Genomic DNA, 12,399 nt, shown 5'->3' on the forward strand with positions numbered 1-12,399 from the left:
GCCCAATAATATACTGCAATACATCCACAAAGAAAGCAATCATCAACCCTCTATCTTGAAAAATATCCCAGTGAGCATAAATAAGAGACTCTCATGTTTATCATCCAGCGAAGCCATCTTTAATGAAGCAGCCCCCCCTCCCATACCAAGAAACCTTACAAAATCTGGATATAATTTCAGGCTTAAGTATAACTCACCATCAACTAGTGACAGCCATAGAAAAAAAAAGAAGAAAAAAAACGCAGCAGAATGCGGAATATAACCTGGTATAATCCTCCATACAGCGACACCGTGGCCTCTAATACTGGAAAACTACTTTTCAATCTTTTGGACGAGTGCTTTACCCCAGACCATCAATTAAGAAAAATATTTAGCAGGAACACAGTCAAAATTAGCTACAGCTGCATGCCAAATGTTCCGCAGGTTATTTCATCCCATAACACAAGCATCATGACCAAGGCACAGACCCCCTCAATGCAGACAAACACCACCAACTACAACTGCCGTGCTAAGGCATCGTGCTCTGTTGAAGGAAAATACCAGACAGAGGGAGTCATCTACCAGGCATCAGTGACAAGAGAAGACAACTGCAAAGTGGACACTTACATTGGACTAACAGAGGACCCTTTTAAAATTAGATTTAACGCCCATATGAGTAGCTTCAGGAATGAGCATGCAAGAAATGCAACGGCCTTAAGCCACCACATTTGGTCATTGGTAGACAAGAATATTAGTTACTCTAACTCATTGACAATCCTCATGAAGAACAGTGCATATTCAATTAACAGCAAAAGATGTAACCTATGCTTGGCAGAGGAATATTTAATTAGTTGCAAACCTAATATCGCCACCTTGAACAGTAGAAATGCATTGGCCATCAGCTGTAGACAGAAAAACATATCTGCTTTGAAATTACAAGTAAAATGTCTTTATTATTCCCTCCCCCATTAGATGATACACATGTGACATTTATTAGATTGTATGTTTTTATATTTTAACTGCCTGCCAACTGAATGTGTTTTTATCTTCACTAGAGGAAGAATTTTGCGATCATCCACTGTAGATGTGTTCCGTTTACTATCCATCTGATAGATTTCCTTTGCTTTTTCAGCCTAATGATGGCCTCCATCACTTGTATTGACACCTCTATGGAGTTCATGTTGAGAGTTCCGATGAACAGCTACCAAATGCAAATGTAAATACTTGGAATGAACTCCAGACCTTTTATCTGCTTAATTTGTCATGGAATAATGATGGAAAAGTTCTTACTTGCCCATGAAACCACTTGTTAGTCAAGTGTCCAATTAATTTTTATCCTCTGAAAATGGGGTGACCATATATAAAACTGGCTGTAATTCCTGAACGGTTAATGCAATATTTTTGTCCAACCCCTTAAATTAAAGCTGAAAGTCCACACTTCAATCACATATTGGTTACTTAATTTCAAATCCACTGCAGTGGTGTGCAGAGGCAAAATTACAAATATTGTGTCACTGTCCAAATACTTATGGACCTAACTGTATGTATGTATATATATATATATATATATATATATATATATATATATATGCTTTGTATATATTTTTTCACATACTTCTTTTACTTTATTTTTATTTTATTCTCTGTACCAACAATGCCAAGCTGAATTTTTAGTACATGTAATACACATGCACTGTATCAAATTTCCATTAAATTTTACATTAAACTACTGGCAGCTACAGTTGCCAGCATGAAACTGTTATTTAACAGTGTACCCTCTGCAATCTACAACAGTTTATTACCGTAAAAATATAAGCTTTACGGTATAATACTGTCAGCCATTTGGTTGCCATTATACTGTTATTTTAGTGTTCCTACTGTAACCTCCATAAACAGTTTATTACTGTAAAATGTACTTTAGACTGATATTTACAGTATAATACTGCTAGAAGCTAATCATTTAAAATTTTTACATTTCAAAATGAAAATTCCTTAAAATTGCTAACATAGAAATGGCTCGGACAAGAGATGGCCTTACAACATTAGGCATTTGTTAAAGCTAGTGCACTATTAAACACGTGCCGTAACTGACAAATTTAAAGTAATGATTTTTTTTAAAAAAATACAATCTATAGAAACACCATTCCTCATGCTGAACAGGTTCTCAATCTGCATGTGCTAGTCCATGTACTCTGAATTCAGTTTCCTTTTTTCTTGAATTATGGCAAGAGATGGCCATATAACAATACGTTTATTAAAGCTACAACATCAAACAAATTCAGTAGCTAACAAAGTTCAAGTAATGAAATTCTTGTAAAGTACAATTCATAAGAACAATTCATCATGTCAAACAGGTTCTCAACAATCTGTATACAACTCGCATACCATACTTAATGTACCCTGTGCCTTCAGTATCCATCTTTCATTGGTTATGATCATGTGCAATGGAAAGTGAGTGAAAGAACAAATCTGGAACTGCACAACTGAGACAAATGGACTGAACTATACTGAACTGAACAGAACACAATGCTGAAACTTGTTACCTTAACATGACAATATAAACATCTGGCTGCAGTGTGGGCTATTCCTTTGTGAAAGTGAGGTCCTGTGTGGAGATGTGTTGTGAGCATAAAGCCCCACTCAAAGTCCATGAGGTGTTTTTATAAGGGTGGTCCACATGGGAATTCACAGTTGCTGCCTTTTTCTGGACCAGCTTCCCCTTCTTCTTGAACACCACCTTCCCCTGGCTGGCCTTTGTTCCCCTCTCAGGGTTGATACCAATGAAGCACCTAAAAATGTACTAACAGAGAAACCACATAACATATTAGGTGTGGTGAGTAAAGATTATTTGCACTTAATATATAACCCCATCACATTCACCAAGTATCAAATTCACCAAATGGATTAATGGATGGACATTCTCCTAATAAAAATCCCAAGTTGTATTTTCATGATATGGACCTCTGTGTCTCTAATAATTATGACAGAATGATGGCATTTTGAGAAACTATGTTATCATTATGAGAAACGAAACATGATTACAACAGAGCAGCTGTTGTCATTATGACAGTATCTGGGTCATCTTGATTTCAACTTCAGTTTGAGGGATTAGGAGACATTGGCATCTTTGAGAAATGTAGAAAGCATTAATTACTTTGTCAGCAGTGTTAAGCGGACCGATTTTTAGGACTTCGGTCTGGAAACTTCAAGATAGAAATACCCAATTTTGATATTTTTGAAGTAAAGACTGTATTTCTAACTTCTCAACCATGGTGTCGATTATTGAATACAACAATTTTGCTGATTGCAATATTATGGAGAAATTAGTAGAAGTGCAGCCTAAATGTACTCTATAGCAGTTCCAAATAGCTGCTGTGGTTAACATACCCTAAATAAGGTTGGCCAACAAAACTGTCCTCATAGAATTCAAAATCTAGAAAGTGGATAGCCATTGTCACTCTTTATACCAAGATAAAAAGAGGGGGGGGGGGGATTTCCCATCTACCTTGGTTAAATTGCTGACAATGCATTGAATGTATTCAATCATTTTGAATTTTATGAGTTTTTTTTATTTTGTTGACCAACCTTGTTTACTTCATGTACTGGAGTACTTGAACCTGCAGCAGATAGAGGCAGATAGAGCAAGGAGAGATAAGCAGAAGATACAACCTGTAGCAGCAAGGCTGATGGACTAAAGATTGAACCTAGGGCATTTATGGGTGTTTTTCAATGCTACATCGCAGCTGGCTCAAATGGAGCCCAAATTTTAGTGACAGGTTTCTCAATACTAACACAAATAGAGAAAATTGTGTATTTACCAATATACACCATGGCAGAGAAGTCAAAAAGCCTAACTTACAGAGTGCTCAAGAAGTTTTGTGAGCCTACACCCCTGAACTCCAATAAATGGCCAACGGGCCAGGTACGGCCCACGAGAGCCTAATGTCTGGTCCACGCCGACCCATTGGCACTAACGCACCTGTCATTACATGTGAAAGAAAGTGCATGCTGCTCTACTATATTTTGACCTCACTCCACACCGTACACTTGACCTATGCCATAGAGCGCGCGTAGACGTAAGACGTACTCTGTGCTCTCTACGATCCTTGACTAGACAGAGCCACTCACCAGCTAAGTCACAGATAATCAATAACTGTCCTAAGCCAAGAACATTACCTGCATGAAAAAGAGGAAAGTCGACCAGGAAAACTGTCAGTTCAAATCTGACTTTTACCGAACCACACCAATGCCAAACCGACATGCTTGATATGCATGCAGACCAGGGCTGTCTGCAAAGTAGATAATCTCAAGCAGCACTTCAACACTATGCATGCTGCCAGTTTTAATGTCAACTACCCTACAAAATCAGATCACAGCAAACAGAAAGAAGCCATATCACTAGCCATAGATTGGTCCTGTGACCGAACCAATATCGAACAGCTATCTGTGCTCACACGATGTTTTGATTTTTTGATGGGAAGACCTTTCAGGAAGAACTGCTTTGTTTGCTTCCTCTGCTTGGACGCACAACTAGAGAAATCATCTTTAATGAATTAACAAATTTCTTTGAGAAGAATGGCTTGGATGTGAGCAAAATTGTGTCCATTATCACCGATGGGGCTCCATCAATGATGGGACAACACAAGGGCTTGGTAAGCAGGCTTGCCACTGTTAACCCAGCACTCTTAGCATTTAACTGCATGATTCATAAATCAGTGTTGTGCACTCAACTGTGTGGGGAAATGAAAGAGGCAATAGATACTGTGATGAGACTGGTAAATTTCATTCACAAGAGTTCTCGTCTGCAACATCACCTTTTCAGAGCATTGCTGGAGGAAATGTCAGTGGAACACAAGGATCTTTTGCTGCATAATGATGTTTGCTGTCTGAGCAAAGGCCGTGTGTTTGGAGAAGGTGCGTAACCTGTGTGAAGAGCTTTTGTCATTTTTATCCAGACTGCGGAGCCAAAAAGCCCAAGAATATCAGAGGTTTATAAGTGACAATAAGGTGATGGCATTAGTTGTTTTTTTTTGTGACATCATGTCTCATCTAAATCACCTTAATTTGCAATTACAAGGCAAGCTCCACACCTATAGATATATGCAAGGTGGTTGAAGCTATCCTCCAGTCAAAGCTGAACCTTTGAAGCGAGACATTCACAGGAGAAAGTTGCACTTTCCACGTCTGCGGGAGCATTGCGAGAAGAACAAAATGCGGGAGGATCCAGCGATGAAGGATTTCGTGATGAGCCTGGCAGAAAGCTTCAAGGAATGATTTGAAAGCTCCCCTAAACTCTCAGGTGACATCATCCTCTTCCTGAGACAGCCGTTCTCACTTTTGGCTGACAGCCAGTGGACTGCAGATGCCAAAAGGCTGGTACCTTCCATTGACGAGGCAACTCTTCAGATGGAGGTCTTGGGGGTGGGAACATCCGATTTGCTCAAAGCACAACATAAGGACATTGGGGTGAGTGACTTTCAGATCAACGTGGTTCCCCAAGCTCGATTCAAAAACATGCAAGCTATTGCAGTGCTCCTACTCACAATTTTCCACTCCATATACAAATGTGAGTCATTGTTTTCTTCAATGAACTCATCAAGAACCAGGAAAGAAACAGACTCTCCAGTGTACATCTTGGCCAGTGTCTCAGGCTTGCCGTAACAGAGTACCGGCCCGACATAAGAAGGATTGTCTCATCCAATCACTCTCACTTCTCTCATTGATTGGTGAATGACCATCCATTTATTTTTGTCCATTTATCTATAATAGTTTGATTTTGGACTTATCTTGTTTCAAGAGTGCATTTTTTTTCTTGTGTGACCCGCAACACAGGCGTTAAGGCCCAGACTTAAATTACTACTACTACTACCACCACCACTACCATTACTACTACTACTGCTGCTGCTAATAAAAATAATAATAAAAAATAATAATGATAATAACAATGATGATAATAATAATCGTAATAACAGCAACAACATCTGCACATAAAAAAAAGTTTGCTAGCACAATGGAAAGAAAAACCCCGGATATATTGGCCCTTGGCTTGGCATGCATGACATAATTGGCCCTTGGGGAAAACTAATTGGGGAACCCTGGCCTACACCATAGCTATTGATTTGCATTTGTTTAGCAGCAACGGTCGTTGGGACTGTTAGTTTCGACTTCATTATTCAGTGGTCATGAGAGTCGTTGGAGCCGTTAGTGACCGACTGTTGTTCTTGGAGGCTAGGCTTCTTGAGTCTCCTGGGTAGAGATGAAAGGACGGCATTGTAAGTGGAAGATAGGTAGTGTCTCAGACCTCCTCCTCTGTTGAGGGATGGTTTTTCCAGTTTCGCATAGATGGCTTCCTTCACCCCTCTTTCAAACCATCTATATTCTCTGTCCAAAATGTGTACGTTGCTGTCCTCGAAGGAGTGTGTCTTCTCCTTTAGGTGTAGATAGACTGCTGAGTCTTGTCCTGAGGAGTTTGGCCTTCTGTGTTGGCCATCCGTTTGTGTAGTGGTTGTTTGGTTTCTCCTATGTATAGGTCAGTGCAATCCTCATTGCATTGTACAGCATACACCAGATTGCTTTTTTGGGTGTGTGGTACACGGTCTTTGGGATGAACCAGTCTTTGTCGGAGTGTGTTGCTGGGTTTGAAGTATACCGGGATGCGGTGTTTGTTGAAAATTCTCCTGAGTTTCTTGGAGACCCCAGAAACATACAGGATGACTGTGCTATTCCTGCTGTTCCTTTTCTCCTCGTCGCTCACCTGGTTGGTCTTTTTGGAACGTGTTGCAGTTTTCACAAAGGTCCAACTGGGGTAGCCGCAGGTTTTTAAAGCTCCCTTCTGGTGTTTGTGTTCTTCTCGTTGAGCCTGAGTGCTGCTGGGCACATTGTCAGCTCTGTGTTGCAAAGTTCTGATGACGCCCAGTTTGTGTTCCAGAGGGTGGTGTGAGTCGAAAAGTAGATATTGGTCTGTGTGTGTAGGTTTCCTGTAAACCCCAATGTGGAGGCTCCTGTCTTCCCCGATGTGGACGTCACAGTCCAAGAAGGGCAAACTGTTGTTCTTTACGTCTTCCCTTGTGAACTTAATGTTCTTGTCCACTGAGTTGATGTGTTTGGTAAACGCTTGCACCTCGTGTGTTTGGATTTTGACCCATTTGTCGTCCACATGTCTGAACCAGTGGCTCGGAGGTGTTCCTCTGAAGGAGTTCAGGGCCCTGTGTTCTACCTCTTCCATATACAAGTTGGCCACAATGGGCGATACGGTGAGCCCATTGCACGGCCGTGTTTCTGTCTGTAAAACTGGCCCCTGAATTGGAAATATGTAGTGTTCAGGCAAAGGTCCAGTAGTTGGCAAATCTGGTCTGGGCTGAGGTTGGTCCTATTGTGGAGGGTGTCGTCTCGTAGCAAACGTTGCCTCACAGTTTCCAAAGCCTCCATGGTTGGGATGCAGGTGAATAATGAGGTTACGTCGTATGATACCATGGTTTCATCCGGTTCCAGTTTTACACCTTGGACCTTGTCCACAAAGTCAATAGAGTTTTGGATATGGTGAGGTGTTTCACCCACTAAAGGGGTCAAGATGTTGGCTATATGTTTGGCAATGTTGTACGTGACCGAGTTTATGCTGCTGACGATGGGCCTGAGGGGGGTTCCATCTATATGGATCTTAGGGAGTCCATATATGCATGGAATGTTATCTTGTGGGTAGAGACGGTGGTATTGTATCCGATCAATGGTTCCTCCTTTCTGTCACCAGCCAGTCAGACTAGCTTCGTCTAGTCAGCAAGGCACGAACTGAGGAAGCCTCTTGGATGAGAGGTGAAACATCTTCACGGATATATACCAAGTCCAGTTGCACTTGATTCAACTCCTTTGGATAACCATGACCTGGATGAATGAGAACATTCACAGACAAACTGTATAATACAGTAAAAGATGCTTTTGACAGATATTTCGTACTCAGGAAAAATGTAATATACGAAAGGGCCAGACTTAATCAAAGAGTGCAACAAGCAAATGAGACTGTGGATACATTCATTACTGCACTATATGCCCTTGCTGAAAACTGCAACTATGGAATACTCCAAGATGAACTGATAAGAGATCGCCTTGTAGTAGGGCTGAGAGATGCTGCTCTATCAGAAAGAATGCAGTTGGACAAAGACGACACTTGAGAAGGCTGTTAACATGGCATGGCAGTCGCAAGTTGTGAAGCAGCAGCAAATAGACCTTAAACGGGAGTCTAAAAATAGTGATGTTGACGCTATTACTGCAAAAGCAAGGAAACAAAAAATGGTTAAACAAAAACCCCACAGTCAGTTTAAACATGCGTCTATACTGCAGCAGTCTGTACCATCTGGACGCAAGCCATGTCTGAGATGTGGAAAGTTCCCAAGCCATGGAAAGTGGTAGTGCCCTGCCAGAGAAGTCACGTGTCATATGTATGGGGAAAAAGGGTCACTTCAGTAAAGTGTGCATGTCAGTCAAAGCAGTACATACTGTGGAAGCAGGACATGATGATAATAGCCCAACATTCCTTCTCAGTACCATGGAAGCTGGTGAGGACCCTTGGCTTACAGAACTGTCCATTAGACACCACAAAGTGACTTTCAAAATAGACACAGGTGTGGACGTCACCATCATCCCAGAACACACATACACAAAATAAAACATTGCTGAAGGACACTCCACACTAACTAAGTCAGACAGACCATTGTTTGGTCCAGGAGGCAATCCCACTTCTGACACCATGTCATGTTTTATATTTAACACAGATTCACCACGGCAGTACGGATCTCATTAACGGCTGCTATTGAAAGATTGCATACAACTCTCGTGAAGCTTCTTCAACCCCCTGTCGAAAAAGGACAAGAGGTGTGGATCACAGACACTAAGACTTCTGGGACTGCGATATCCTCCCATTCCACTCCTCACTCTTATGTTTTTGGGGGGCCACATGGTACCATCAGGAGGAACAGACGCCATCTAACCATCTAATCGCTCTGCAAGTGTCAAGACAGCAGCGCTGAAGCTGTGGCGGTGGGAAGGAAATCCCCCGAGACCTGAAGTGGCTGTCCGTAGACCAGTTCGGTGGATGGGGACTGGAGGTCCTCCTTGGGAGCCGTCCTGAGCCCAAGCATGACCCAAGGCAGTTTGTCGACCCAGCGGTCGTCCTTGAGGGTAGCCCGCAATGCGGCCTTCATCGAGCGATGGAACCTCTCGACCAATCCATTCACCTGAGGGTGATATGCTGTGGTGCGATGGAGCCTCACCCCTAAACCCACGGCGATCTCCTCCCAGAGCGCTGACGTGAATTGCGGCCCTCTGTCCGAGGAGAGGTCAGATGGGGTGCCAAAGCGGGCGACCCAGGTTCCGATGAACGCTCGGGCAACCTCAGGCGCTGTCGTGGATGAAAGCGGGACAGCCTCTGGCCATCGTGTGGTCCTGTCGACCATGGTGAGCAGGTATGTGAAACCACGGGAGGGGGGTAGGGGGCCTACCAGGTCCACATTCACGTGGTCGAACCTCCTCTCAGGTACCGTGAAAGGTATCAGGGGCGCTTTGACGTGCCGGAGCACTTTGGAGCGTTGGCACTCCACACAGGTGTCAGCCCAGTCCCTCACATCCTTTTTGAGTCCATGCCAGACAAACTTTGCCACCACCAACCTCTGTGAAGGCTTTCTGCCAGGGTGAGACAGCCCATGGACTGCGTCGAAGACCCGTCGCGTCCAAGCAGTCGGAACGACTGGTCGGGGCTGACCTGTAGAGACGTCGCACAGGAGCGTGGCGCCGGCGTCGTCGAAAGCCACATCCTCCAACTGCAGCCCTGTGTCGGCAGTCCTGCATGCCTGCACTCCTGGGTCGGCGGCCTGGTCAGCCGCCATCTGGCTGTAGTCGAGTCCCAAATGGGCGGCACCAGCGATGGCCCGGGAGAGACAGTCAGCGACCGGGTTGGACTTCCCAGCGACATGCCTCACGTTGGTGGTAAACTCTGAGATGTAGGCCAACTGTCGCTGCTGGCGGGCTGACCACGGCTCTGCCACCTTGGCCATCGCGAACACCTGCGGTTTGTGATCGACGAAAGCTGTGAACTGACGGCCCTCCAGCAGGAAACGAAAGTGCCTAACAGCGAGGAAAAGGCCAAGCAGCTCACGATCAAAGGTGCTGTATTTGCGCTCTCTCAGGTTCAACTGCCGGCTGAAGAAGGCAAAGGGCTGCCACGCACCGCTCACCCACTGCTTGTAAACCGCGCCGACAGCGTAGTCCGAAGCATCCGTCGTGATGGCAATGGGCGCTCCAGACACAGGGTGTGCCAGCATCGCCGCGTCAGCCAGGGCGGCCTTCACATCCTTAAAAGCCTTGTCCCTCTCTGCAGACCAGTCCACAGCATTTAACAACTGTACTAAACCCAGCCTTTTCTCACCCGGGCTACACTTCTTTTCATACCAGATTAAGGGCTAACATGTCTGATGTATTCGTAAACCATTAAAAAAGAATGTTTATTCACAAACCTGTTAGGAAAAGAGAAATGACGAAGAGGGCCAGCGTTTGCTGTGTTCTTATGGCCTTATACGGCCTCTCATACTCTACGCCCTCAGTTTTCAAAGTGGGGCCGCGGCGCCGACAGGAGGCGCTAGGGGGTCCGGGAGAGGAAAATGAAAAATGCAGTTAAAAAAAACTAATAATAAAAATAAAATTAAATGTATCAAAAAATAAATTTCAATTCAAATTCAATTTATAACATTATTGTGCCGGTTTAAAATAAAATATCAATTGTTATAATCCTTCCATACTGAAATGAGGTCTTTGCCACGCCCTTCTTTCAATCGCAGCCAAAAAATAACTAGCCATCTGCCTGTCAGTCAAAGCATTTTGTTTAGCCGCTAACTGCTGCCCGAGCGTGTTAATCAAATCACAAGTTAGCTTACGACTGCTGCTTGTGCTAGCGAGCTAACGTTAGCTTTTTTCTGTGGCCGTGGAATTTAGCTAGTTAGCTGATGCTAGCTTAGCACGCTAGGCGTGAAACGCCCTTTCAGACAGCTCCCCCTGAGGTGAAGACTAGAGCAGGATTTGTTTTTTAAAGTATTGTTTGACTAAAAATCAAACACAACAATATTCAAGGAAATAAAAAGTAAATTAATTCAGTATATCACAAAATTGTGACCATACATTTAGTGGGCGTCACAAATAGAAAGTAAAGCTTTGTCAAAAAACTATTTAAAACTAGAAGTGTTTGTGTGTGAATGCATGACTTTGTGAGTGTGTGTTGGGGGGGTGTGGCACGTGTGTGAGTGTGTGTGCACATAGTTTTAGATGAGTTTATCTCATTTATGATGATGTGTTTAATGAAATTATGTTTTCATCTCAACTTTCTTGATAATTGCAAGAGTCCAACATGTCCACTCTCCACAATAAAGCCATTGGATGTGAACAGCATATTGAACCAGCACTTTGACTGAACCTCTGTTGGAAATTATTTCAACTACACTGCGTAAGCCCTTTCTGCATTTCACAACAAGATGTACATAAACACCTTCAGAAATTTAAATTTAACCATTATTGTAGCATTTTGATTATAAACAACAATCTGTTTGAACAATTCCATTTTCGCTCCATGCACAGTACGGAGACAGTACTGGTAAAAATCACTAATGATCTTTTGATGGCAGCTGACTCTGGGCTCTTAACCATACTTATCCTAATTGATCTGAGTGCAGCCTTTGATACTATCTCACACAACATCCTCCTAGAAAGATTAGCTGTCACGTATCAGGAAGGAACCCAAAAGCAGACGGGACAACCAGGTAAGGGAAGAATCAAGTCTTTATTGAAGTGACCGATCTCGGGGTTAGAGCAGGAGTTGGCTCAGTGGCAGGTAGGCAGGCAGGCAGAAGTCCATGAATGGCGACGTTCCAGCAAAGACTGGTCCACAGTGGAGGCCTTTTAAGGGTGAGGGCGATTGCTTGATGGCCAGCTGGCGTGCCGGGGTGAAGGAGGGGTCAGCAGGTGTCAGCTGGTGTAGCAGGTGTCAGCTGGTGTGCCGGGGTGAAGGAGGGGTCAGCAGGTGTCAGCTGGTGTAGCAGGTGTCAGCTGGTGTAGCAGGTGTCAAGGGCGATCGCTTTGATGTCAAGGGCGAGAGGCTGTGACATTAGCTTTCATTGGAATAACTGGCACCCCCCTTGACTGGTTTAGAACATATCTCTCTGGCTGCACTCAGTTTGTCCAACTTAAAAATTTGAGATCTCAATCCTTTCCTGTTACCACCGGTGTTTCCCAGAGCTCTGTATTGGAACCCCTCTAATTTATTATTTACCTACTACCTCTTGGCCACATTTTCAGGGAACTTGGCATTCAATTTCACTGCTACACGGATGACACCCAGCTTTATCTATCCACCTAACCTACCTCCACTCTTCCGCCCACTTCCCT

The 12,399-nt window shown here is 43.6% G+C and overlaps 1 protein-coding gene across 1 annotated transcript in view; it reads right to left on the reverse strand.

Annotated features, from left to right (window-relative positions):
• Nucleotides 1-2,560: 2,560 nt before the first annotated feature.
• Nucleotides 2,561-12,399, reverse strand: part of LOC130112908 (gastrin/cholecystokinin type B receptor-like) — a 38,905-nt gene continuing 29,066 nt past the window's right edge. The window contains exon 5 of the mRNA XM_056280431.1: nucleotides 2,561-2,768. Within this exon, the coding sequence (XP_056136406.1) occupies nucleotides 2,561-2,768 (208 nt within the window). The remainder of the gene's footprint in view (nucleotides 2,769-12,399) is intronic.

This window comes from Lampris incognitus, chromosome 5, assembly GCF_029633865.1.
Source record: "Lampris incognitus isolate fLamInc1 chromosome 5, fLamInc1.hap2, whole genome shotgun sequence".
NCBI classification, from domain to species: Eukaryota; Metazoa; Chordata; class Actinopteri; order Lampriformes; family Lampridae; genus Lampris; species Lampris incognitus.